At 41.7% G+C, this 26,871-nt stretch overlaps 1 protein-coding gene across 4 annotated transcripts in view; it reads left to right on the forward strand.

Moving 5' to 3' along the window:
* The first annotated feature begins 453 nt into the window (after positions 1-453).
* Positions 454-26,871, forward strand: part of yap1 (Yes1 associated transcriptional regulator) — a 168,318-nt gene continuing 141,900 nt past the window's right edge. Inside the window, exon 1 of one of the 4 annotated variants that reach the window (XM_041199405.1) lies at positions 454-654. In XM_041199405.1, the coding sequence (XP_041055339.1) occupies positions 584-654 (71 nt within the window). In that variant the 5' untranslated portion in view covers positions 454-583. Of the gene's footprint in view, positions 655-2,349; positions 3,138-4,712; positions 4,801-26,871 lie in introns of those variants that run through there. The other 3 variants (XM_041199404.1, XM_041199403.1, XM_041199406.1) reach the window with 3 other exon arrangements.

Below are 26,871 nucleotides of genomic sequence, written 5' to 3' on the forward strand. Positions count from 1 at the left end.
GGGATAGAGAATTCCAAAGATTCACAAGACTGAGTAAAAAAAAAATTCTCTTCATCTGGTTCCTAAGTGGCTTCCCCCTTATTCTGAAATTGTGTTCCCTGGTTCTGGACTCCCCAACCAGGGAAAACATCTTACCTGCATCTAACATGTCCATCCCTTTAAGTATTTTGTATGTTTCAATGACTGCAATGATCTGACTCAAGCGTTGATGTTTGCTATTCAGACAGTAACTGTCGCATTTAATTTGGCCTTTTCCAGGATAAGCAATATGGTTGTAATATTGCCACAGATTTTGTTATATATTAAACAAGTCTATTTAGTAACTGCGTACGCTGCACATCTATCGCTCTCTGGAGCCTCGAGAGTGAAAAAGACACTTCTCTTCACCCTGGGCAAGAAGCGCAGATGAAATAACACGACCTCGCTATTACCGATATAAGCTGGCACTGTTTAACGAAAACTAAAATGTACTAATGGACATCGTCTCGCACCCAAAATAAATTAAAGCCGCTTTTTAAGTAGTTTGCCATATTTGAAGCACAGAAAATCTGGAATGTAAAGATACTAGTTTGGAACATTCTTCATGGCGATTTCTTTTTTCGCGAGTCATTGTATTCATCAGCAAGAACGAATAGAACCTTCAGAGAAAGGCAAGTGAGTGCATATGCATGTGTGTGGTCCGGGGGGCGAGGGGGGGGGGGGGTCAGACCGGTTAAAAATATCTGCGGAGTAACTTCGTAACACATTATATAGATCCAGCAAATAGTCACTATCATATTTAGCTTCACGAATAGTTATTCGCTACAGGGTTTAACTACTAGCGTTTGGATATCAATGAACGTTTCATAGGAATACCAACGCTAGTTAACTGTTTAACTGCCAGCACAAAGTGAATCTTAATCATTCTTGGTTTTCAAGTTTTGCAGTCACGGATTAAGGATTAATTTAGATTCGAAATAGCTCAGTCCCTTGATGTTTGGGAAATCTCGGAAACACAGTTCGTAAGCACTGTTGATTTTGTTGCTTGACAAAATGATTGTGCTCAATTAATTGAGATGCAAATATTTGCATTACAATTCGGAGAAAAGATGGATAATTTCAGCCATTAAACAATGTCATGAAAAATTCCCTTCCCCAACCTCAAATACAATTAAATGCTGTGGGGCAGAGGGAAAAAAATACTTTGTTTATGTTTACATCTTTTTAAAACTTTCAGAAACTCTGTACTTTTATGAGTTAACGTGTATTAAGATTATTTGTTTCTAAAATGTCTTTAACACATTTTTATTATAAGTTTACATAAAATAGTATAAACTATATATTTATTTCTGCAACCACGTTTTAACTGTTCAGTGATCTCTTGTGCCGAGCCGGTGAGCCAAATAAGGGGTTAGGAAAAGGGAGACAGATAAAGCCGTGACCTGATCAAGATGTCATCGACCTTCTACCGGACAACCAACCACATATAATTTCCAAGAGCAAAATACTGTGGATGCTGGAAATCTGAAATAAAGACAGAAAGTGCTGGAAATACTCAACAAGTCCGGCAGCATCGGTGGAGAGAAAGAGTTAACATTTCAGGTCGATGACCTTCCATCAGGACAAATACTTTTAAGTCGTTTCACTATGTTGTGAAAATAACACATTTCTACTTTTCATTTTCGCTTATTCCTATAGTTTCTATAGTTATCTATAGTTTCAAATTATTCCTCAAAAATGGGAAAATTAATTTTTAAATACCTTATCTTTTTTTTTCAACACTTGAAGGGGGCAGGATTTAAGGGAGAAAATCTAGCGCATCCTTTTTCATTTTCGTTTGGCATCCTTTGCGTGGAGCGTGTTGAAATGCTATAATTTACCTTTGCGTGTTGTGCGGCTGATTCATTGCTTCGATGTTCTTTTCCTATCATGGGTGGTGGGGTCCGGACTTTGCTGCTTTGTAATGTTTAACAATGTGCAGTTTAACATTCGCCATACCTTGTGTGACCCGTTTTAAATTCACAGCCGCTCACTGTGGTGCGGAATACCGCCAGAATAAATAGCAGAACCTCCCAGTGCAGCAAACTCTCTCCCCCCACCCAGGACAAACTTTCAGGACGGCCACAGCGGGATGGAAGCGATTCCGATCACAAATGACAGCAGAGGCGGCTGGATGGGGGAGGGGGAGAGAACAGCGACTGAAGCCGATCCAGAATGAACAATATTAACGGCGCCGGGGGCGTTTCGAGGTCGAGAAGGGGGGAGGAAGCAAATAAAAGTTTAAAAACCAACCCCCTCTCTCTCTCCCACCCCCCCCCCCCCCCTCCCAAAATGTGAATGGGCTCCACCCAGGGGACGTCAGTGGTCACGTGAGCAAGCAAAGTTTGAGCTCGAGCACTAAGTTGTGAACTGGCTGCAAACTTTTGGTTGTGTTGTGATTTTTTTTAAAGTAAGAGATTTTTTCCTCGCTATAAAATTATTGCAGTTGGAGTTTGGCGGCGGGACCCATGTCGAGTTGAAAACTTGTTGCCAATCGCTTGATTTAGCGGAGACTTTTTTCCAAACAAGTATTTTTATTAGTTTTTGTGTGTGAGGGGGAATTGGAGAAGTTTGCAGATGGATTCGAATCAGCAGCCACCAGCTCAGCCTCAGTCAGCGCTGCCTCGGGCTGGTCACCAGATCGTGCATGTTCGGGGGGACTCGGAGACCGACCTGGAGGCTCTCTTCAATGCCGTCATGAACCCCAAGAACTCGAACGTGCCGCAGTCTGTCCCCATGCGGCTCCGCAAACTGCCCGACTCGTTCTTCAAGCAGCCTGAGCCCAAGAGCCACTCCCGCCAGGCCAGCACGGACGGGGGGAATGCACAGCCGTCTCCGCCGCTGCAAGCTCAGCATGTGCGGGCTCACTCTTCGCCGGCCTCCCTGCTCAGCGCCGCCGCTGCCGCCGCCGCCGCGGCCGCTTCTTCCTCGTCCGCCCCCTCGACAGGCTCGGCCGGAGCCGGGGTTACTCAGGGAAGCGGCACGGGTCTGGGCGCAGCCCCCGGTCCCGGCTCCTCTCCTCACCTTCGGCAGTCCTCATACGAGTTTCCTGACGACGTACCTTTACCACCCGGCTGGGAAATGGCCAAAACCCCATCGGGCCAGAGATACTACTTAAAGTAAGTGATTTTAGAGGAGAGTTTAGACGGTGATTGTGTGGTTTTTAGCTCCTTATGTTCCCCTAATTTGGAAACCAGCGTGAACTCATCACAGGGATATCGTTAGAAGCCTTTTTTCCTTGCAATTTAATTTTACGAACGCTGCACTAGGTCGAGTTACAAGACTCCTAGTTTTTAATAAACTCGTTAAAGTTCTGTGTAGCATTTCTGCGGCATTTCCCTTGAATTCAGCCCCGAACAATTTATATGGGTGAGTGTATGTAAATATTTTATGTAAACTCACCGCCCTTCATATAAAGAGAAAATCTATATGACGACTGCTAAAGGGGGTGATGTGTAGTACTGATTGGATTTGATTTAAATCGGAGCTCGTGAATCTGACGTGAGCCTGAGATCTTTGTAACAACCTCTTTTAAACTGAAGCATCACTGACCCTCGAATCCGAATGTAAAGAATGTGCTAGTTCTGTTGTACTTGGGTTTTAAGAATCCTCTTTTCAGGGTGAAAACAAGCGACATCGGTTGAAAATTTAAAGGTGGACGTGAGAAACTCCAGGAAACTTTTGCAGAGTTTGCAAAGTTCACGCAGGCGTTCTGCAGCTTTGTATTTCATTGCAAACGTGGGCAGTCCTTAAAACAACGGAAGCGATCTCAAAATAGCTCAAACACTGGACATTAGCCTTCAGGATATTAATTTAATTAGACAAATTCACACTCGAGCTGTCAGTCCATTTGGCTGTTGAGGTGTTTGATCTAAATATTTGGTGTTCTCCCGTTCCAGAAAATTGTAGAGATTGCATATCCAGGTTGTTCGATACATCAATAACTATCAATTTTTATTTGGAGAAACTCCTTTCGCCAACTGACCGCAGACAAAACAGCTACAAACTTTCCGTATTTTGATCTCTTGAATTTGTATCTCACTAGCTCATCCCCAGACTTTAGTCCAACAAATCCTGTAAATGTTTTCAAATGAGCATTTTAGAAGTAGCCGAAGGAGGCTCATCTTTTTTCACCTAGATACTGTTCTTTCCATACGACTTGTGCCGTTATGGTTTTTGAGCTAGTGTATTTAATAAAGGCAGGGCAATCTGAATTTCGATAGTTAGAGCCCCCTCTGTCTTACGCAGTTTCATAAATGGTTTCAGTTTGATGCGAACCTGAGATCTACAGAAAGTTTTCTCTCTTTCTCTCTCTCTCCCCCCCGCCCCCCCCCCCCCCCCCCCCCCCCCCGTGGCCAGTCAGCGAGCCATATCTATTTCAGAGTGTCCGATTACACCGGGAACAATAGCACTCTGTAGGAGCCTGAGACTGCAAAAGTCCACATGTCTGGCAGAAGTCATCTGCATGGGTCCAGCGTTTGTTCCCTTGCAGACAGCAGAGTCAGTTATTGAAACAACGGCGGTGCTGACCAGGATGTTTCTTTAAGCAAACGTGTAACATGGGAAGTGCGGACAAAACCTACTTACAAAGTTATGGCACTTTTTACCCTTCTCTTCCCGCCTCACCCAGAGGGGAGGGGGTCGATACCAGCAGAAGCTGGGCCACAGTTGCTGGGCAGGCTATTCAGTTTTTCCACTTTTAAGCAGTGAAGAATATTTGCATTTCCGGTGGACATCCCAAATGACATTTTCAATTGTTGCTGTAATTTATTCGCTGATCTGGTATTTTAAATTGATTCATCCTTTCGTCCTAAAGAAGTAACCATTTGTGAAGTCTATACGTTTGCGGACATCCTTAGCAGCATGTATACATGTTTTTGAAAGTCTTTTTACTTTGAACTGTTAAACTGTGTTTTGTTCATCCTGATAGCAATTGCATTGACTGCAACTCTCCTTAATCACATCTATCAATTGATTCAGATGCAATAACATCTTAAAATAACCTTCTCAGCCTCTTTAAACTGCCCATTCAAGTCCACGAATCCATTTATTTGAATCATCTGCAGTCTTGGTGATTTTCATAACTTCTGTAAATAGCCTTTCGTTGAATAGATGGAACTGTTTTCGGTTATATTAATGTATTAATTAATATAAGGTGGTAGTCATTTTCCCCAGTTTTTTTTATTTGCAGTGATTGTCTTTTACATAGACATGATGAGTTCGCAGGTTGGCCGTTCAGTTTGTCTTTTAGCTGTAGATTCAGATAGCTGCTATAAATGATCTTGCTTGGGTGTCCTGTGCACTCTCCATTGCGCTGCACTGCTACTTTGAATTTAAAACAAATAAGATCCACCTCACAGAAATGGATCGACTCCTTAAAGTGAAATATAAGGACTCTTTTCAGGTGTCTGACAGCTCTTAGCTTTTTTTTTTGCTAACATGCATGGTGATTCAACCCTCTGAAGATGGCTCTGCCCTAAGAAAGATGCATGATCTCTTTTCAAGGTCTTGGCCCTCTCCTGTTCATTCAGTAATGGAGCTGGAACTTCATTTACACTTCTTCATGGAACAATCTCCTTCTGGCTTGGTAGTCATGTGCCAACCTGCAACATGGGCTTTCCAGCAACCTGTCTGATCTTTTTCAAGTCTATGAACTCTGACCAGAGTGGCGTGCTGTGTTTGTTTGTGAAAATGATAGTTCATTTTTTTGAGTTGGGTTCCTTTCCATCATTTTGTTGGCTGCAGAGGCCCCCCCACCCCCAGGGTGTTTCTCTTAAATTGTCAATAGCATCCTCTTTTGTAGTTCAGTTCCATGATTTCTTGGATTTGTGACAGGCTGGTGACACCCAATGATTGCATTGGGCGCTAGTTTCCTACAGTTGTTCATTTCCCACTGTCCTTCAGATTTCGTGTGAAAGAGCAGCCAAAATATGGAGTCCGAGCCCCGGAAGTCAGGTTGGGTGGCAACAATTGCCTCTTGGATGCTGCCATCTGGAATATCAGCAATCTCATCTCTTCAATGCAAATGCGTTTCAAATCTGCAATTGTGAACCTCAGCTAGATCAGCAGGAAATTTTGAACAGGAACTAACTTGGAATCACAGCCCAAGTCATTCAAAAGTTTTTTTCCATTCAACCACGGAATGTGGGCTTCGCTGGCTGTGCCAGCATTTATTGCTCATCCCTAGTTGCCCGTCAGAAGGTGATGGTGAGCTGCCTTCTTGAAACGCTGCAGACCATGTGGTGTAGGTACACCCATAGTGCTGTTAGGGGGTTCCAGGATTTTGGTTCAGCGACACTGAAGGAATGGCGATATGGATCCAAGTCAGGATGGTGAGTGACTTGGAGGGGAACTTCCAGGTGGTGGTGTTCCCATCTGTATCTGCTGCCTTTGTCCTTCTAGGTGGTATTGGTCATAGGTTTGGAAGGTGCTGTCTAAGGAGCTTTGGTGAATTCCTGCAGTGCACCTTGTAGATGGTACACATTGCTGCTACAGTGTGTCGGTGGTGGAGGGAGTGAATGTTTGTGGATGTGGTGCAAATCAAGTGGACTGCTTTGTCCTGCATGGTGTCAAGCTTCTTGAGTGTTGTGGGAGCTGCACTCATCCAGGCAAGTGGGGAATATTCCATCACACTCCTGACTTGTGCCCTGTAGATGGTGGACAGGCTTTGGGGAGTCAGAAGGTAAGTTACTCGTTGCAGGATTCCTAGCTTTTGTAGCCACAGTATTTATGTGGCTAGTCCAGTTCAGTTTCTGGTCAATGGTAACCCCCAGGATGTTGATAGTGGAGGATTTGGTGATGGTAATGCCATTGAGCATCAAGCGATGATGGTTGGATTCTCTCTTGGAGATGGTCATTGCCTGACACTTGTTACTTGCCAGTTGTCAGCCCAAGCCTGGATATTGTCCAGGTTTTGTTGCATTTGGACCTGGGCTCCTTCAGTATCTGAGTCGTCATGAATGGTGCTGAACATTGTACAATCATCAGCGAACATCCCCACTTAGTAAGCTGTTTTTTTTTTGTCCGTCAGTATTCCCTAAACATCCAAATATGGCAGTGATCAGCTTCTTGATTTAAAAAAATCTAGTTATTGCTGTATGTTAGAAATTTAAACTTCACTTTATAACCCAACCCAATAGATTTTTATTTAGTCTACCAAGGGATTGCATATTCTATTGACCTAAATGATGAGGTGGGTTGTGATGCTGTCTGCAGGAACTACATGCTAGTTTGCAAATAATAAATTAGTGCGTACTGGTTACACCTTGTATGTGCTGCTGTACATACAGAAACCTTGCTGCTGCAAGTACATGATTGTGCCCATATTGAAACCTCAGTTGTTGATTTACCAATACTAACAGATTCTTGACTTATTTAAGATGCCAGTTTTATTAAAGCATTGCTCAATGCATAGTAATCATATGTTTGTACTGTAATATTTTCTATCTGGGCTATTTATGACCTTTGTCCTCAAAGTGAGCTAAATATTTGGAAACAAGACAAAGTAGTGTTACGATGCAGAATGAGTTGCAAGAGCCTGTCATAGGGATAATTAAGAGAAAAAATAGCTATTTCTGAGTACATCTTTCTGAAGCCAATATTAATTTATCATTGTTAGTAATCTTGCAATTGTCCCAAATTGGACCATTGCAGCACAAAATAAGTAGTTCAGCAATTTACAAGTCAAGTAAAGTAAGTTTGTAAGTAAATGGCTTTAATGATGAATTTAGAATGTTGATTGATGGTCATAACATGTCTCAAAAGTTGAGAATTGGGGTGGGGAAGAGGGGAAGCAGTTGTTTATTCCACTAAACGAGTGGAATGTTTGCAACACTAAACCAGATCCTCCAACGTTCCCTATTTAGTGCATGTTGAAAAAATGTAAAGTGTGTTTACATTAAAACCTTTAGTCACTGCAGAGTAGATTTCACTTCACACTGGTCAATTTGCAGTACAAACCTGGTAGCCAGAAATGGCCCAAGTTTGGAAGTATGCTGGAGGATGTAATCCAGCATCAAATGTAGCTACATCGAACAAGATTTTAAAAAGTGTTCAATAGATCCATAGGATTTCCTGAATCTCTTTAGCTACCCTGGATTTTGCATATTTAGATTGGTGCCTACATTTTCCAGAGCACTTTGGACGTGAGAATTGGATTTCCTGCTTGACTAGAACCAGCATAAGTGTCATACAAATTGCACAACAGTAGAATTTGAAACTAAGTTCATAAGATGTCAACTTAAAGAAACATTGTAACAGTCTTCTCTTTAGTAAAGCAATTTATCAGCAGATATGAATCATTAAGTGGCTAAGCGCCGCATGCGCAGTACTATAATGAATAAAAGGAAAGTTGTAGTTAACTACGCTACGGCTTGGTATGAGGATATATAAATATGAATTTTTTTTGTTAGAGCAATACTGCTTATGGGATTATACATTGATTATAAAAAGATGGTACAAGGCACAGGCTGCTTTCAGTAGTTCGGGAGGACAAGAATGGGGGACTATAGATCAAAAAGAAAAGTAACTTGCATTTATATAGTACCTTTTCATGAATGCAGGAAGTCCCAAAGTCTATACAGCTAATAAAATACCTTTTGTAGTGAAGTTGCTGTTGTGCCATAGCAAATACAGCAGTCAGTTTGAACAGAGCAAGTTCTCTCAAACAAGGAATGATAATGATCAGATAGTCTGTTTTTAATATGTTGGTTGAGAAATATTGACCAGGGCACTGGCAAGAATTTCCTGTGCTCCAAAGTTGTGCCATGAGAAAGTTTTTAGGCAGACAGGACTTAGGTTTAACAGTGCATCCGTAGTGCACTAGAGTGGAGTGTCAGCCTAGATTTTCTACTCCGGTCTCTGAGATGGGACTTCGGTCCACAACTTTCTGACTTGTAAGCAAGAATATTACCACTGAGCTATGGCTGACCAGGTTAAATCGAAATTTGAAATAGGAGAAACTTCAGAGTTGTGAGGATGTGGATTTCACCCCCAGAGTTAATGCATGAGGCAGAATCTGTCAACCTTCATTATAAGATTGAATAGCCAGAAGAGAAAAGAGTTGGAATATGGAAACAGGGTGGATAAATGTGATTAGAACAACTGCTCCATCGAGGGTAAAAGCAGACATGAACTGGCTAGACCAAATGGCCTGTTTGTGTTGTAACATTGCCTATTTTAAATAAGAACTTAAAAATACAACATCATTAGAGCTGGAAAAGACAGCAAAACAAACAAAGCTTTACCTGAAATTATTGGATAATGTTATTTTGTTTTTCAGTTACTTCAGTGCTGAACTCTAATTCTCCATATGAAAACACTCTTTTAACTCCACTATCCATCTGAGCAGAAAACATGATTGTTCACTGTAGCTTCAGTAGCAGCTTTTAAAAGAAATAGATTGCCCTTATCAGCCTTGCCAGCAATTCTCTCTCATTTATTGCTCATCCCTAGTTTTAAGTGTGGTTGACTTTTTTCAACTGCTTTGTGAACTTGCTTTCTTCGCATCACAGGTAAGGACTGTTTGTCACTGTGGATAAGATTGCATGTTCATCAAAACCTCACATTCATGAAATTTAAATATGTTTCCAGTTTGAGTGTCTTTGTGCTACCATAGGCAGGCAGTATGAAGCTATTGATGGCTTTTTCTCTGGACTTAACCTGATCCTCGGCAATCGTTATTTTTTTTTATTATTCATTCATGGAATGTGGGCTTCACTGACTGGACCAGCATTTATTGTCCATCCCTAATTTCCCTTGAGAAGGTGGTGGTGAGCTGCCTTCTTGAGCTACAGCAGTTCATATAGTGTAGGTACACCCACAGTGCTGTTAGGAAGTTCCAAGATTTTGACTCTGACAGTGAAGGGATGGCGATATATTTCCATGTCAGGATGGTGAGTGACTTGGAGGGGAACCTCCAGGTGGTGGTGTTCCCATCTATCTGCTGCCGTTGTCCTTCTAGGTGGTTGTGGATTTGGAAGGTGTCGCCGAAGAGAAGCCTTGGTGAATTCCTGCGTGCATCTTGTAGATGGTACACATTGCTGCTACTGTGCATTGGTGATGGAGGGAGGGAATGTTTGTGGATATGGTGCAAATCAAGTGGACTTCTTTATCCTGGATAGTGTCCAGCTTCAGTATTGTACGAGCTACATTCATCCAGGCAAGTGGGGAGTATTCCATCACACTCCTGACTTGAGCCTTGTAGATGGTGGACAGGCTTTGGGGAGTCGGGAGGTGAGTTACTCGTCACAGGATTCCTAGTCTCTGACCTGCTCTTGTAGCCACAGTATTTATACGGCTAGTCCAGTTCAGTTTCTGGTCAATGGTAACCCCCAGGATGTTTGATAGTGGGGGATTCAGTGATGGTAATGCCACTGAATATCATGGGGCGATGGTTGGATTCTCTCTTGTTGGAGATGGTCATTGCCTGACATTTGTGTGGCGCGAATGTTACTTGCCACTTGTCAGCTCAAGCCTGGATATTGCCCAGGTCTTGTTGCATTTGGACGTGGACTGCTTCAGTATCTGAGGAGTCATGAATGGTGCTGAACATTGTACAATCATCAGCGAACATCCCCACTTTTGAATTTATGATGGAAGGACGGTCATTGATGAAGCAGCTGAAGATGGTTGGGCCTAGGATACTACCCTGAGGAACTCCTGCAGTGATGTCCTAGAGCTGAGATGACTGACCTCCAAAAACCAAAACCATCTTCCTTTGAGCTAGGTATGACTCCAACCAGCAGAGACTTTCCCCCCCTGACTCCCATTGACTCCAGTTTTGCTAGGGCTCCTTGATGCCACACTCTGTCAAATGCTGCCTTGATGTCAAGGGCTGTCACCCTCGCCTCACTTCAGGAGCTCAGCTCTTTTGTCCGTATTTAGACCAAGACTATAATGAGGTCAGGAGATGAGTGGCCCTGGCGGAACCCAAACCGGGCATCAGGTGAGCAGGTTATTGCTAAGCAAGTGCCACTTGCTAGCAATGTTGATGACCCCTTCCATGACTTTACTGATGATGGAGAGTAATCTGATGGGGCGGTAATTGGCTGGGTTGGATTTGTCCTGTTTTTATGTACAGGACATACCTGGGCAATTTTCCACATAGCTATGTAGATGCCAGTGTAGCTGTACTGCAATTTCTGGCGCACAAGTCTTAAGTACTAATGCTGGAATATTGTCAGGGCCCATAGCCTTTGCAGCATCCAGTGCCTTCAGCCATGTCTTGATATCACGTGGAGAGAATCGAATTGGCTGAAGACTGACATCTATGATGCTGGGGACCTCCGGAGGAAGCCAAAATGGATCGTCCACTCAGTGCTTCTGGCTGAAGATTATTGCGAATGCTTTAGCCTTATCTTTTGCACTGCTGTGCTGTGCTCCTCCATCATTGAGGATGGGGATATTTGTGGAGCTGCCTCCTTCAATGAGTTGTTTAATTTGTCCACTACCATTCACAACCGGATGTGGCAGGGCTGCAGAGCTTAGACCTGATGCATTGTTTGTGGGATTGCTTAGTTTTGTTTATTACTTGCTGCTTATGCTGTTTGGCATGCAAGCAGTCCTGTGTTATAGCTTCACCAGGTTGACACCTCATTTTTAGATATACCTGTTGCTGCTCCTGGCATGCTCTCCTGCACTCCTCATTGAACCAGTGTTGATCCCCTGGCTTGATGGTGATGGTAGAGTGGGGGATATGCCGGATCAAGAGGTTACAGATTGTGGTTGAATACAATGCTGCAGCTGATGGCCCACAGCGCGTCATGGATGCCCAGTCTTTAGTCACTAGATCTGTTGAAATCTATCCCATTTTGCACAGTGGTAGTGCCATGCAACACGATGGAGGGTATCCTCAGTGTGCAGGCGGGACTTTGTCTCCACAGTGTGTGGTGATCAATCCTACTGATACTGTCATGGAACACTGATTTATGTTATTACCATTAACGTGGGTTTCAGAGCCGCTGCAAAATTTAAAATTCATTTTCCATAATTAAAATCAATTTTCAGACTTTTCATTAGCTTCCCTAATATTTTCACTGGTGACTGAAGAAGGCCATGTTAGCCAGCACTGAACTAAGTGTTAATTTACCTAGTTGTAAAATTATAGGGTAAATGAATTACTTTGGCCTACTTAGGGTGAATTTAGTGAACACTTTTTTAAAAAGTTGATTTAGTGCATTGTTTGTGAAGGATGCATTACAATGCAGCTGTGACATAATGGGTGGCATGCCCGCTTTTGAGTAAGAAGATTGCTAGTTCAAGTTCCATTGCAGAGATTTGAGTGCAAAATCCAGGTTGACTCTCCAGTGCACTGCCAAGGGAATGCTACACTGTTGGGGGTGCCTTCTTTCAAATGAGCGGTTGAATTGAATTGAAGCCTTGTCTACCCTCTGATCAGTTTAATGGATTCCACGTCCACAATTCAGTGTGTTAGGAGAGACATAATAGTAGAAAGACTGACCATGTGGACAAATATGAGCTGTTTTAAAGAACAGCATGGACTTAAGTCATCCCTAATGAATTTAACTCAATTTTTGAGAAGGTAACAAACATGATAGATGAGGAATGTTCCATGTAAATAAATATCATCGACGTTCAGAGGGCCATCATCTTCTGATGGCTGTTCACATAATTGAGGCTCGTGGAATAGGACGGCCAAAGGAGAACCTTGGATGAAAAAAATTAACTTAAGACAGAAAATAGTGAGCCATGGTAAATGGTGGCTTTTCAGATTGGAGGATGTTGGCAGTGGTATTCAGTGCTAGGATTGCTGCTTTTTTGATTATAGATGAAAGTTGTTTATTTATGCGGCAACACTATGGGATGCACTTCCAGCACATGCTCAGTTGTAGTGTCAGTGTTAGAGAATTTGGCCGGCAACATTAAAGCAAACAAGTTGGCTTGATGCAGACTAACAGAGTTCAAGTTAACCATTTTAGGTCTGAGCAGTCCTTAACCATTTGCAAGGCTTTGTATCCGCCTTTCATTTAGTAACAGTAAAACATGCTTCTGACGGTTCAGTAATTGAAGATACATAATCAGGAGATTTTGGAAAGTGAGATTCTGCACTTCCAGTGTGGAGAATTGATTGTAATATTTAGTTTTAAGGACAACTTTTTGGCAAAATAAATAAAATTTAAAAATTCATTACCCATTGTGGGATTTAATGATGACCCTTGGATTAAGTGTCCCATTATTTATCAATTGAGCTACCTGGGCTGCGTAGAAGCTCCAGGCACAAAGGTATAATACATTGGATTTAGCCTATGGAGGGCTTTAACCTCCATTTTGATATCTATCTAGGTCAATCAGTAAGGTTTTAAAGACCCACAGTAAGGTTTTAAAATTAGTGATGCACAAAGTAGATGTGTAGATTGTCTGTCTGTTGTGGCATTACTCTGAATATTTTAAACAAGATCCAAACTCCTGCTGCCAACTAGAAAGGTGTCAACAGTAGATGCACATGCGCTGATGGTCGCAATGTGGGTTGAGTGCGCATATGCAACTATCCTTGCCACATTTCCAGTAATAGCAGGAATTAGTGAAAGATAAATGACTTGAATATTAGACACCAAGTGAAATTCCAAAATTTACTGATATTGAACTTGGAAGTGTGGCAGACAGTGAAGATAATGCCAATTGACTGCAACAGGGCATAGGCTAGCAAAATAGGCAAACAAGTGCCAGGTGGAATTCAATACAGGCAAATGTGAGGTGATGCTTTTTGGCAGAAAAGATAAGAAGACTACATGGCACAGTTGTAAAGAATGTGCAGGAACAGTGTGTATAGATGGATCTTTTGAAGATGGTAGGGCATATTGAGAGAGCAGTTAGCATAGCAAATGGGACCTTGGACTTCATAATAGAAACATTGAGTACAAAAACAGGGAAGTTATGCTGAATCTTCATAAAGCTTTGGTTGTGCTAGAGTATTGTATTCAGTCCTGGTCACTACACTGTCGGAAGGATGTGAGAGTTCTAGGTGAGATTTGCCAAAAGGGTTCCAGGAATGAGGACCTTAACTAGAAGGTTAGGTTGGAGAAGCTGGCACTCTTCTCCTTGGAGCAAATGAGATTGAGGGGAGATTTAATAGAGATGTATAAGATTATGACAGGTGTGGAAAAGGTAGAAAAATTCCTATGGTGCAAAAACTAGGGAGATAGAATTAAGATTTTGGGCAGAGGGAATGTGACAAGAATTTTTTTTACACAGTGAGTGGTAATGGAACTTGCTGCCTTTGAGAGTGGTGGAATCAGAGATGAATGATTTTGAAAGGAAATTGGATAGGTGCTTGAGGGAAATAAGCTTGCAGCACTATGGGGGGGGTGGAGCAGGTTTCTCTTTTGAGAACCTTCAGCATTCTCAGATACATCCACCAGGTCCTGGTGACTTTCCAACAAAATTAAATACAGTTTGCTGTCTCTATCTTTATCCAAGTCAGTTGGGGATGCCAGCAAGCACAGCCTGCCAATTTGAGTGCGTATCCATGATCCCGATCCCTATCTCTATCCATAACCAAGTCAGTTGGTTGCCTCAGAACTTTAACAGTCTATGTGGAATGTTGTTATGGAGATTCATAGTTAAGGTAGTTGGCACAATTGACAGAACAAATGGGAATAGAAACTTGCAAAGTAACATTGAATTCCTTCTATCCATTCAGTAAACAATGTGGGGAAAGTGGAGATCATACACTTTGGACCTTAGAAAATGTTAAGATCTATCTTAAAGATGAAGGAATCCTTAAGGAGCAAGGGAATACAAAAGTGTTTAAGATAATTAAAGGAAAGGATTTGATGGGGTTGAATGAAATACTCTGATGGGAGAGCTGCGAACAGGGGGTCATAACCTTTGTTTAGAGCTAGGCTGCTTTGGGAGGTGATGGTAGCCTTTCACATAGAATAGTGGAAATCTATAATTCTTACCCCACCAAAAAACTGGGGAAAACTCTCCTTTTCCTCTTCAAAAAATAGGATCATTGAAACAGCAGTAGACCATTCAATTGCTCATGGACGTTCTGTATCTTAACTCCGTTTACCTACATTGGTTCTATTATGCTGAACGTTCTTGCCTAACAAAAATCAATCTGTTCTGAAATTTTCAAATTGAGTAGCCTTGAGCTTTTTGGTGGGGAAAGAGTTACAGATTTCCACTATTCTATGTGAAAGGCTAACATCACCCCTAGACAGCCTAGCTCTAAATTAAAGGTTATGCTCCTTGTACTTGGCTTTCCCAGAGTATTTCATTCCACCACATCAAATCCTGTCCTTTTAATCATCTTAAACACGTTTATTAATCTTCTGTATTCGAGGGAATACAAGCCTGGTCTATATAGCCTTCCTCAATTTAACCCTTTCAGCCCAGTACTGTTCTAGCGAATCATCTGTACTGCACTCCCTTTATGTTAATATATGCTTGCTGAGGTGCAGATCCCAGAACTGAATAGTAATAGTGGTAGATTCCTTATTGTTTATGTCCACACTGTAAGCGATTTCAAAGGTCACATTTTTCACAGCTAAACCTACATTAAGGAATTTGATTATTGTGGAATATAGGCATTGCTGGTTAGGCTGGCATTTATTACCCAATGCTAATTGCCCTCAAGAAGGTGGTGGTGAACTGCCTTCTTGAACCGTGGCAGTCCATGTGGTGTAGGTACATCCACAGTGCTGTTAGGGAGTCCAGAATTTTAACTCAGCAACAGTGTAGGAATGGCAATATATTTCCAAGTCAGGATGGTCAGTGGCTTGGTGCTCCCATTCCCATGCATCTGCTGCCCTTGACCTTCTAGATGGTAGTGGTTGTGAGTTTGGAAGGTGCTGCCTAAGGAGCCCGGGTGAGTTCCTGCGGTGTATCTTGTATGTGGTACACACTTCTGCTATTGTTCGTCGGTGATGGAGGGAGTGAATGTTTTTTGAAAGGTGCCAATCAAGCAGGCTGCTTTGTCCTGGATGGTGTCAAGCCTCCTAAGTGTTGGAGCTGCACTCATCCAGGCAAGTGGGGAGTATTCCATTGCACTCTTGACTTGCCTTGTAGATGGTTGACAGACTTTGTGGTGGTGGTGGGGGGGTGGGGGGGTGGGGGGGGGGGTAGTAGTAGTAGTAGTAGTAGTCATCAGGAGGTGAGCTACTCACTACAGGATTCCCAGCATCTAACCGCATGTAGCCAAAGTATTTATATGGCTAGCCCAGTTCTGTTTCTGGTCAATGGTAACTTCCATGATGTTGATAGTGGGGCATTCAGTGATGGTAATGCCATTGAATGTCAAGGGGCGATGGTTAGATTATTTCTTGTTGGAGATGGTCTTGCCTGGCACTTATGTGGCATGAATGTTACTTGCCACTTGTCAGCCCAAGCCTGGACATTGTCCAGGTCTTGCTGCATTTGGACATGGACTGCTTCAATATCTGAGGAGTTGAGTGGTGCTAAACGTTGTGCGAACATCCCCACCTCTGACCTCATGATGGAAGGTTGGTTATTGATGAAACAGCTTTCCTGGTCATTAATGGCATTACTTTATGTGGGACCTTGTTATGTGTAAATTCACTACCATGATTCCCAAATTTCAAAAGGTACTGTTATGACCTGCATGGGAAGAATGTGCATATGATCTAGCCCCACTACTCCGCAGGCCGACCGGTTAATTAAAAGGTTAATTTTCTCACCAAAATAACCAATCGTTTATTTCCCCTACTGGTGCCCAAAATAAAAGTCTTCAACCAGTCATCTTTTAATAAACTCAGAATGATTGTTTATTCTAAAACAAAACTTATTTTGAGCAAGTTGCAAGTACTGGTTAACACACAATTGTAATTGGGAAGTATAACTATCTATTTCTTCCTCAAGAATTCCCACAGACAAACAGCCTCTGCAGAGATGAGCTTTGGAGGCTGGCCGTTATAAAATGAAGAATAAAATTTTCAGGGTCTTGACGCTCTTGACCTGAAGTTCCTTTGTGACCCTGGTGGACATCTGGAAGTTCTCTCAAACTGGTCTCAGCTTTGCAGGTTCAAATGCAGATCAGTTACGTTCACATGAGGGTTCTCTGGTTACAGGTTGATAGCCACATGCACTTTCAGGCAAGGTAGAGAGAGAAACAAAAACAGAATTACCTGGAAAAACTCAGCAGGTCTGGCAGCATCGGCGGAGAAGAAAAGAGTTGACGTTTCGAGTCCTCATGACCCTTCTACAGAACTTGCATTCGAGTCCAAGAAAGAGTTGAAATATAAGCTGGTTTAAACCAGCTTATATTTCAACTCTTTCTTGGACTCGAATGCAAGTTCTGTAGAAGGGTCATGAGGACTCGAAACGTCAACTCTTTTCTTCTCCGCCGATGCTGCCAGACCTGCTGAGTTTTTCCAGGTAATTCTGTTTTTGTTTTGGATTTCCAGCATCCGCAGTTTTTTTGTTTTTATCAAGGTAGAGAGAGAGGTAGCCAACCAGTTAGGGAGCCTTCCTTCCTCAGCTTCTTCCCCAACAAGACTGTCTTCAAAACCAGTAAGATCAAAACTTAGGTTCTCCCCCACCCCCCGTCATGTGATTTCCAGCAAGTTACTAGCCTTTCCTCATCAATTGAAGTGATTGCAGCTCAAAACAAGCAACGAAATCTTCCTCACCTACCATAAAGGTCAGGTGATTTCTTGGAAGAAGCCTGCTTGTTGACAGTTCCGAATGAACTTATGACCTTCTTTAAAAAAAAATCCCAGGTCAGCATCCAACTGTTCAGATAATGCAGAGTCCTTCCATTTTATAAAAGAAAAATTCAGCTTTGAGAAAGATGATTCCAACATTAGCTCATTTGGTTATAAAATGCTTTGGGTCCTCGAGTCTTGAAAGGTGCTTTATAAATGCAAGTCCTTGTTTCCTTAAAGCATGTTCTGGATTTTTAATTTGTGTTAAGGTACTGTATCTGCTACAGGAAAAGATTGTTGTCTTTAATTTAAGAAAAAATGTATTCACTGTCTGTTACTTCCCTGTACTTTGTGCCCTCAAGGTTTGGGATAATCCAGTGCCATGAAGATTGTGTCTTCTCAGGGCAGAGTTAACATACACGTTTAAATGGGGAACAGGAGATGCTTAAATTAAAGAAACGATATTGTGAAACTATAGGAAGCTTAATTAGAGAAATAAGACATGAGACAAATTGTATGTTAACCGCTTGAATAGATCTAGTCAGGTAGATGGAAGGAGAAGAAGCATGCAAGTGCTAGCAAATCAAGCCAGACTCCAATGGTTCAGAGCCATGAGAAAGGGAAAAAAAAGTCACCTTGTATGCAGAACCACAAGGTTCTAACAGTGGTCCCACCCGACAGAGAATAGTTGTGGATGAAGCCATTGCAGCTTTTAATTGACGAGTAAATAAATGTTCTTAGCAGAGGAAGGTATATGACTAATTGTGAGACAGTAGACTTAGTTTAACATCCTGCCTGTGTCAACTTCTTAGCAGAGCAATGAGCCAAATAGTATCTTTGTGGGAGGGAAGGCCCCTTTAATGCCTACACTTGGTCCTGGGAAGGTGGGATGGGCCTTTTTGAACCACTGCAGCCTTTGTGGTGATGGAATTGAATGTTTTGACCTAGTGAAGATGAAGGAGCAGTGATTCATGTCTGAGTCAATGTTGTGTGACTTGGAAGGTGATGTTACCAAAACATTGCTGTTCTTATCCGTCTAGCTGGTAGAAGCCATGGGTCTGGGAGAATGCTCCTATTGTCCTATAAACCTCTATGTAGTTCATTGTGAATGAGTTTCAAAAGGAAATGAAATCGCCCACTATGCTAATGTCACTTGTTATAGTAGCTCAGCAATGGGGAGTGCTACAATTTAAAATGTTTACATGCTAGTCAATGGTTCATTTGTTGCCCCCTTTCTTTTGTTTTCCCTTTTTTCCTGGCCCCAACCAAATGTGCATCTTTCTAAAAGCTGCACATTGTATTTTTAGGGCAATCTTGTATTAACACTCTACTCACAGAATTGTGTTTTTGGGGCATATTCACCCCCCCCCACCCCCCCGCATCTACACTGCCGTTTGTTTTCTTTCAATACTTGATGTTGATTTCAAACAGTTTTCTTATCTTCTGTGATAGGGTGAGCATTTGAGTCTCATTTAAAAAAAAAACGCTGACTGCCTCTTGTGAAGCTGTCATTTTATGACACTATTAGTAAGACAGAAAACACCTGCCTTTATATAGAGCCTTAGCACAGACCTTGGAAACACCCTAACTGAATTCCTTTGTAGTTGTTGTACAAGACCCCAACAGCTATTTTTTATTCATTTATGGGATGTGGGCATCATTAGCTAGGCCAGCATTTATTGCTCATCCCTAATTGTCCTTGAGCAGGTGGTGGCGAGCTGCTGCAGTCCATGTGGTGTAGGTACACCCACAGTGCTGTTAGGAAGGGAGTTTCAGGATTCTGACCGAGCTACAGTGGAGGGACGGCAAAATATTTCCAATTCAGGATGGTGAGTGATTTGAAGGGGAACTTCCAGGTAGTGGTGTTCCTATGTGCCTGCTGCCCTTGTGCTTCTAGATGGTAGTGGCCATGGATTTGGAAGATGCTGTATAAGGAGCCTTGGTGAGTTTCTGCAGTGCATCTTGTAGTTGGTACATACTGCTGCTACTTTGCATCGGTGGTGGAGGGAGTGAATGTTTGTGGAAGGGGTGCCAATCAAGTGGGCTGCTTTGTCCTGGATGATGTCAAGCTTCTTCAGTGTTGTAGGAACTGCACTCATCCAGGCAAGTGGAGAGTATTCCATCACACTCCTGACTTTTGCCTTGCAGATGGTGGACAGACTTTGGGGAGTCAGGAGGCGAATTATTTGCTGCAGGAGTCCTAGCCTCTGACCTGCTCTTGTAACCACAGTAGTTTATATGACTAGACCAGTTCAGTTTCTGGTCAATGGTAACCCCCAGGATCTTGATAGAGGGGCATTCAATGATGGTAATGCCACTGAATGTCAAGGGACAATGGTTAGATTTTTCTCTTGTTGGAGATGGTCATTGCCTGGCACTTATGTAGTGCAAATGTTACTTGACACTTGTCAGCCCAAGCCTGGATATTGTCCAGGTCTTGCTGCATTTGGATATGGACAGCTTCAGTATCTGAAGATTCGCGAATGGTGCTGAATATTGTGCAATCATCAGCGAACATCCCCACTTCTGATCTTATGATGGAAGGAAGGTCATTGATGGGGCAGCTGTTCTACTCTTAACGCTGTCCTACACACAGCAGTGAGATTATTCTTGGTGGTGGCGTTGAGGGAAGAATGTTGGCTAAGACCAGAGCTCCCTGACCGTTGTATAGTTCCATCAGATCTTTATCCACCCAAGCCACTGAAGTAGACTGCTGAGACCTGGATTTGACGTCTCATCTCAAAGACTGCATTCCTGATGATATAGCATTCTCAAAACCCTGTACTGGAGTAGCATCTAGATTATGGTTTGATTTTATTAGGAGTAATGAGTCAATTAATGCTCACCATTGTTATGGAGTAAATCAGATAGCATAACACGTGCAGCTGAACATAGAAATCAGGAAGCTGATGGCTGTTGTAAGGCTTGTGTGGTTGAACATAAACTGTTTGTTAACACAATTATATACATATCTCCCAGTTGTATCCCTGACTAGATACTATCTTCATGCCTACTTCTCCCAGGCTCTCGAAACAAAGTCTACCATCATGTGACTCTCTACATCATAACATGGGCAGTACTGTTCTCCAGTCCCGCATTAACCCTTGCTCTGCTGAACATCCTTATACTACGATATCTAATTTGCACAGCTCCTCCACAGGCTTCGCTACGTTGATTCCTCACTGAGAGACTCTGCTTTCAAACACATGGATGGCAGGAAGATTCTATACTTGTCCACTGAGCATACTAGAAAAGATACGCTTGATCTTTTACAAATGTGGTGTCTCATTCCTTAAGATTTGAATTCCATTGGGTTTTTTAAATTTATTTTACTTTCGTCTTTTAATCCACCATTTTCCTCCTCATCCTTTTTTATGTAGGATTTTACATTGAATTAAATATTGTAATTTGTACTAATTGCATTTGTGCGTGTGTGCCTGACTGCCTAATTTTGCAGTGGTAAGGTGAGAGACTCCTCTTGCAGTTTCATTCACTTCATCAATGTGGGCATTGGTAAGGCTGGTGATTATTGCTCATCCTTAATTGCCTGAAACAACTGAGCTTGCTAGTCTACTTCAGTGGGCAGTTAGCAAGCAAGCAGTTTTTATGACCAGTTAATAGCCACTTTTACCGATATCAGCTCTTTACTTTCAAATTTCTTCAACTGAAACACAATTTTCAAACCTTATGGTGGGATTTGTTTGTTTTTGGATTGCCTGTCTAGTAACTTGACCATTGCCGTGCCTGTTGTAATTTCCACGTATAGCTCTGCTTTCTGTACCAGCTAAGAGAGATACCAAGAGGATATTTTGCTCACATCTCTGCCAGAAGGGAAGAGGGAGGTAAATTAAGGTGGCATAAGTTGATACTGTTTCAAGTGTACCTTCTTTGTTAAAGTAATTTTGGTAAATGCCTCAGTAGGACCAATCTTTTATGGTGACCAGAATAAATCTAATTCTGATTTCAAGTTTTTCTAATTTCTGTTTTTCTAATCATTGAGATTTCCTGTTTATCTGCTTTCATGTTACCTGGGATGTGATTGTTTGTGAAAAGACTTAAGTGGGGAAGAGTTGGGAGAGGCCCAAATAAAACGTAATGCAGCTTACAAATTTTTAATAATGATGTTTAATTACCTAATCAAGTGAAATCTAAACCTCGGAACACTGACAGGCAAATTCACTATAGTGTTCATTTAAAACAATGCCCACATTTAAACTATCACTTTTATATTTTGCAGTCATCTGAATGCTATATAAATCAGTTTAATGGAGGTTTTCATTTCCACCGGCCCTTGACTCCACCTCCAACCCGACCCCACCATCTGCTATTAAAGCTGAAGATGTTCTCCATAATGATTGTTAAAGAATAGAATAAGTGGTGACTTCAAAGTTCTGGAACAAAGTGTATAGCAATCACATCTGAAGACCTACATGCACCATATTTTTCTCAGATGTTAGAAATTCGGAGGAGTTATTTTTAGTGTCCTGCTGGAGGGTACTGTTGGAATCCTGTTTTACAAAGTAGCAAAACAATCTGGATATTGCATGTCAATTTTTATTGATCTTCCTGCCTGCAGGCACTGTGGCATCAGGAGTTGAGACCCACTACTGTTATGTTTTGCCCTTTTATAATTTCCCTTAATTGCTTGTCTTTTGTTTTAGGTGGGGAATGTTAAGCATTTTAGCTGCTACAGTTCAAAGCACAAGAGTTTTGTGTGGAAGCAGTGACACCAGTTGAACAAGTTTGACTGTACTGCAGGTTATACCTCTTGCTTCCTTTCCTTTGAAAAATGAGAAGTTTCTTTGCAAGTTGTTACGAGTCTTTGACAAACCATATGTGGACAAAAATACCATCAAAGTGCAAACATTCACCCAACTCAACATTTGATATTTAATTTATGGAATAGTTGATAGCAATGATCTTTTACCCCTAGTTTGTTTTAAAGCTGGCATTTTTGTGGGTGTCCTGTTCATGACTGTGCCGGATTTCCAACTAGATCATACTTCATCTTGTAGACTCATTTGAAGTAGCTTAGTGGAGACTTGTACATGGGGAAGAGAAGGCAAAGCTGTTTGGGTGGAGTCTTTAATTCTAATGCCCCTCGTGTCAACCATGAAATCCATGAGGCATTTGATGTTCTAGGCCATACTGATTTTCAGAGGATAATGTGGACTTTGAGGGAGAAGAAAAAGAAAAAGGATAAATTGTACAAATAACAATGGAACCTTGTTTCTTTTTGGAGTCTACTTAAAAAATATTGTTCCTCCCTGGATAAGGGTTTTTCAGTTTTTAAATAAAGCCTATTGAAATGTGAATGCAATAACAGTTCACTGCTTTGTTCTACTTAGAATTGTCAACATTTCTAAAATGGCCTGTGATATAGATCTCTGGATATTGTTTGGTTAAACAGTGTAAGGATGTTTTTATTTACGTTTTGGAAGGCTGCTTGCCCTTTCTACTAGTGGGAGGTGAAGAATGTTCCCTGATTCTAGAACAGAGGTTCCCAACTGCTTGATGTGATAGTTTGAGTCATTAATTGTTCAAAAAATTGAATTCTGAAGAATAACATTTTTTTGTGCACTCTGAAATTGGGTGAATAATACTTTTGTTAAACCCCCTCTCCATCTCCCAGACTATTCTTCACCTCCTATTTTTGGCCAGTTTTTTGAATTGTTCTATGGAGCTCATCTCTCACTGCCTGCTTTCATACGCCATGCTATGCAACAAAGATGAAAATAGCAGTCATAAACTCAGCTCCCTTAATTCAACCAGGTTAAACAGACATGATTTGCCTTTAACAAATCTGTGACGACTGTCCCTTTATTAACTCATGTCTCCAAGTACTGATTTCAGTCCCTATGTCTCACTCAATCAGACTGAAACAAACTGTGAGCCCATGGCATTCTGATACTGTCCTGAGTTTTAAAGCACACTTTTCTAATCAACACCACTGATTTTCAGCTATGCAGCATTGCCACCCTCTGCCACTGAAACCCTTATCCATTCTTTGTTACCACTAGACTCAATTATTCTAATGCCCGCCCATCCTTGACAAACTCCCACTTGTCCAAAGCACAGCAACCTGTTGCCTGTTCCATTTTGTCCCATTTGCCCATCCTTAATTTACATGGTCCATTTGTGTCTCGATGTATTAAATTCGAAATACTCATTCTTGTTAAATTCCTTTGTGGCCTTGCTGCACCCTACCTCTTATTGACTACTAAGTCTTTTGATACCTTCAGCATCCTTCAAATGTCCTGAATTTTTAAAAAATGCAACTCATTCCCTTCACCTTGTCAGTGGCTCCTTTGCTGACGTTGGCTCCACTTTCTGTCTAATCTCTTCTTGTATGTTGACCAGTCCCTTTTCCTTTAAAAGTCTTCTTAATTTTGGCCAATTTTTATTCATGCCCTACTAATCTCTCTTCTGTACCTTGCATCTCTTTGCCTGACAACTTCAAGTTGTGAAATTTTTTAATGTGTTTCCTTAAAGGTGCAAAATAAATGCCAGTTTTCTTTGAATTTGTTATTCAGGTTATTTGTTGAGGGGCATCTGTACACATCAATTGGGTTTTTTTCATCAAGTCAATATTTTAAATGTTGGTACCATCATGCACATACATATATAAATATGTAAATGATGCATTTTGTTAATGGAGTGGTAAATAAAGTGTAGATTTTCTGATTCTGAAATAATTGGATCTTTTTTAAGGAAGTATGAAAATTGAGAGTTTATTTTCTTAAATCTGTGAAGTTTCAGCAGAAACCCTGGTCCTACTTTATATACCAGGAGCCCTCAGTTTTCACTCCTCCTGGTACCTTTGGACCAATTGATCCTTCCTTGGAGACACGGGATCTCCCTGAGCTCATGTACTGGAGCAGTTACCCTCTTTCCTCCGCACTGTTCCTCTAAACCCCTCAAGTCTACCTGCAGCCGGAGTACTCCACACACAAGCAACTATGGGTGCTCAACTAGTTGCTTTGTATCTCCAGGTAAAAGGCCATCCTCCTCTCAATGGTGCATTGCTCCAAATGACCTTGCAAGCTTCAAGTGTTTTTGGAGGAAGAGGTGGAGTCCACCCTGGTGACCTCCAACTGCGCTAGGCAACAAAATAGCATGGAGACCTGTCCTCTTGGGGCAAACCCACCAGCCTGTCCCACAATGCATTCCATTTTGTGTTTGCAAGAAAATACCACAGGCAGATCAAATATGCACCAGGAAGCATCCTATTGCCCTTTTTCTTTATACATATGGAATGAAAATTTATATAAATAAAGAAAAAACTGTTAACTTTGTATTAGAAGCTAAACCCATCAATAGACAACTTCTCCCATGTAACCACCACCAACCCCCCCACCTCCAGAGGTGCCTTGTGTATTCCCTAGACTAAGTGTAGCACAGTTTGGAATCCTTTTCTCAAAGAACTGATTTTCACAGAATCTCAGAATTGTTCAGATTGTTTTTGTTACAAACAAATTAAGTACTGGAAAAACTCAGTAGGTCTGGCAGCATTGGTAGAGAGAGAAAGAGTTAACGGCGAGCAGTATGACTTCTTCGGAACTGGAGAGGAGTAATATTGGACTCAATATTAACTCTGTTTCTCTCTCCACAGATGCTGCCAGACCTGTTCAATTTTTTCAGCACTTTGTTTTTATTTCGGATCTCCCAGCATCTGCAGTATTTTGCTTTTAACTTATTTGTAACGTTGTTTCATCCAAGGTGCCCCAAATTCTACATTGGCTTATTCTACTATAATGGAACCTTTTGTGACTGGTAAAACTGCACAGATTATTGGCAGTCTGAGGATTTTATTATATACATAAGTGTAAAGAAACTCTACTGTAATGGAATAAGTTCCCAACTGTATAGAAAGTTGGATCTTGAGGACCCAGTTGGGCCGGTACAGCAGAATGCACCAGCAAAAATAAAACTAGGATTAAAGTTCTGCAGCATACACTAAATTTTGCAGATGATGAGATTGAGGGAAAAAACTGACAGTCCAGATTTGCTCAACTCTTGTCTCCTGCTGTTAGTTGCTTAGTAACATGGGTGGTGATTGTGAATAAATATGCAACACAGACTGTCTCTCCCTGTCAGCAGGATTAATTTATCTATTGTGTTCTAATAGACATCTACTGTGAAGTTGTAGAGAACTGTATTATGTGTAAGATACCTGATGTGGTCTGGAGCGACAGCTAATTTTAAATGTTTCTTTTTCAGTCTGTCTTATAGAAGTTTGATTTTTATCTATTTCACCTATTTCCACTTTCGTAACCATTGCCTGACTTTGCCTCTGCCTTAGCTCATCTGCTAAAACCCTTATTCATGCCTTTGTCACTTTTAGACTTGATTGCCGTATTTCAATGCACTTCTGGTTGGTCTCCCACATTCCACCCTCCGTAAACTTTAGGTCATCCAAAACTGATGCCCATGTCTTGACTTGGAGCAAGTCCCATTCCCCCTATCACCCCTGTGCTCACTGACTTACGTTGGCACCTGGTCAAGTAACGTCTTGATTTTAAAATTCTCATTCTTGTTTTCAAATCGCTCCATAGCCTCGCTGCTCCTAACTATAATCTCCTCCAGCCCCACAACCCTCTGAGATATCTTCGTTCCTCAAATTCTGGCCTCCCCAATTTTAATTTCTCCACTGTTGGTGGCTGTGCCTTCGATTGCTTCTCCCCCAAGCTCTGGAATACTCTCCCTGCACCCTTATCTGTATGGTATCTTGGGTGAGGACAGACTTCGATCTGACTGGTGGTGTTCCACAGTCAGATGATCTGCCAGCGCTTGTTAGCTAATGTAATGCATGAAAGCTAATTGAGTAAAGTAATGCTGACCACTTAGACATGCAGTGTATCCTATTAAGCGGTTGATGTATTCAGGAGAGGAAGATGGATGATAAACTTCCTCATAACATCTGGCTTCATCTGCCTCTTTGCTAGTTGTTGTCATCCTTTCCTCAGATTAGGAGGAAAGGAATGTTTTTTTAAAAAAAAAAAACACTTTTTGTCCTCTTTACCAACAATGTCCCCTCTTCACCTCACCTGAAGTCCTTCCTGGAATACAGTTCCATAGAATTTGGTTGTATCTGACAAACTGTCCATTATTCATTGTGTAATTCCTGCTGGACTTTGCATTAGCTATACAGTTGAGCTTGATCCTGATATCTGATGCCTGTATATGTGTGCTGCAAATTAAGTTTACTGAATGATGTGTAGTGGGA

The sequence above is a fragment of the Carcharodon carcharias genome, chromosome 11, assembly GCF_017639515.1.
Source record: "Carcharodon carcharias isolate sCarCar2 chromosome 11, sCarCar2.pri, whole genome shotgun sequence".
NCBI lineage: Eukaryota > Metazoa > Chordata > Chondrichthyes > Lamniformes > Lamnidae > Carcharodon > Carcharodon carcharias.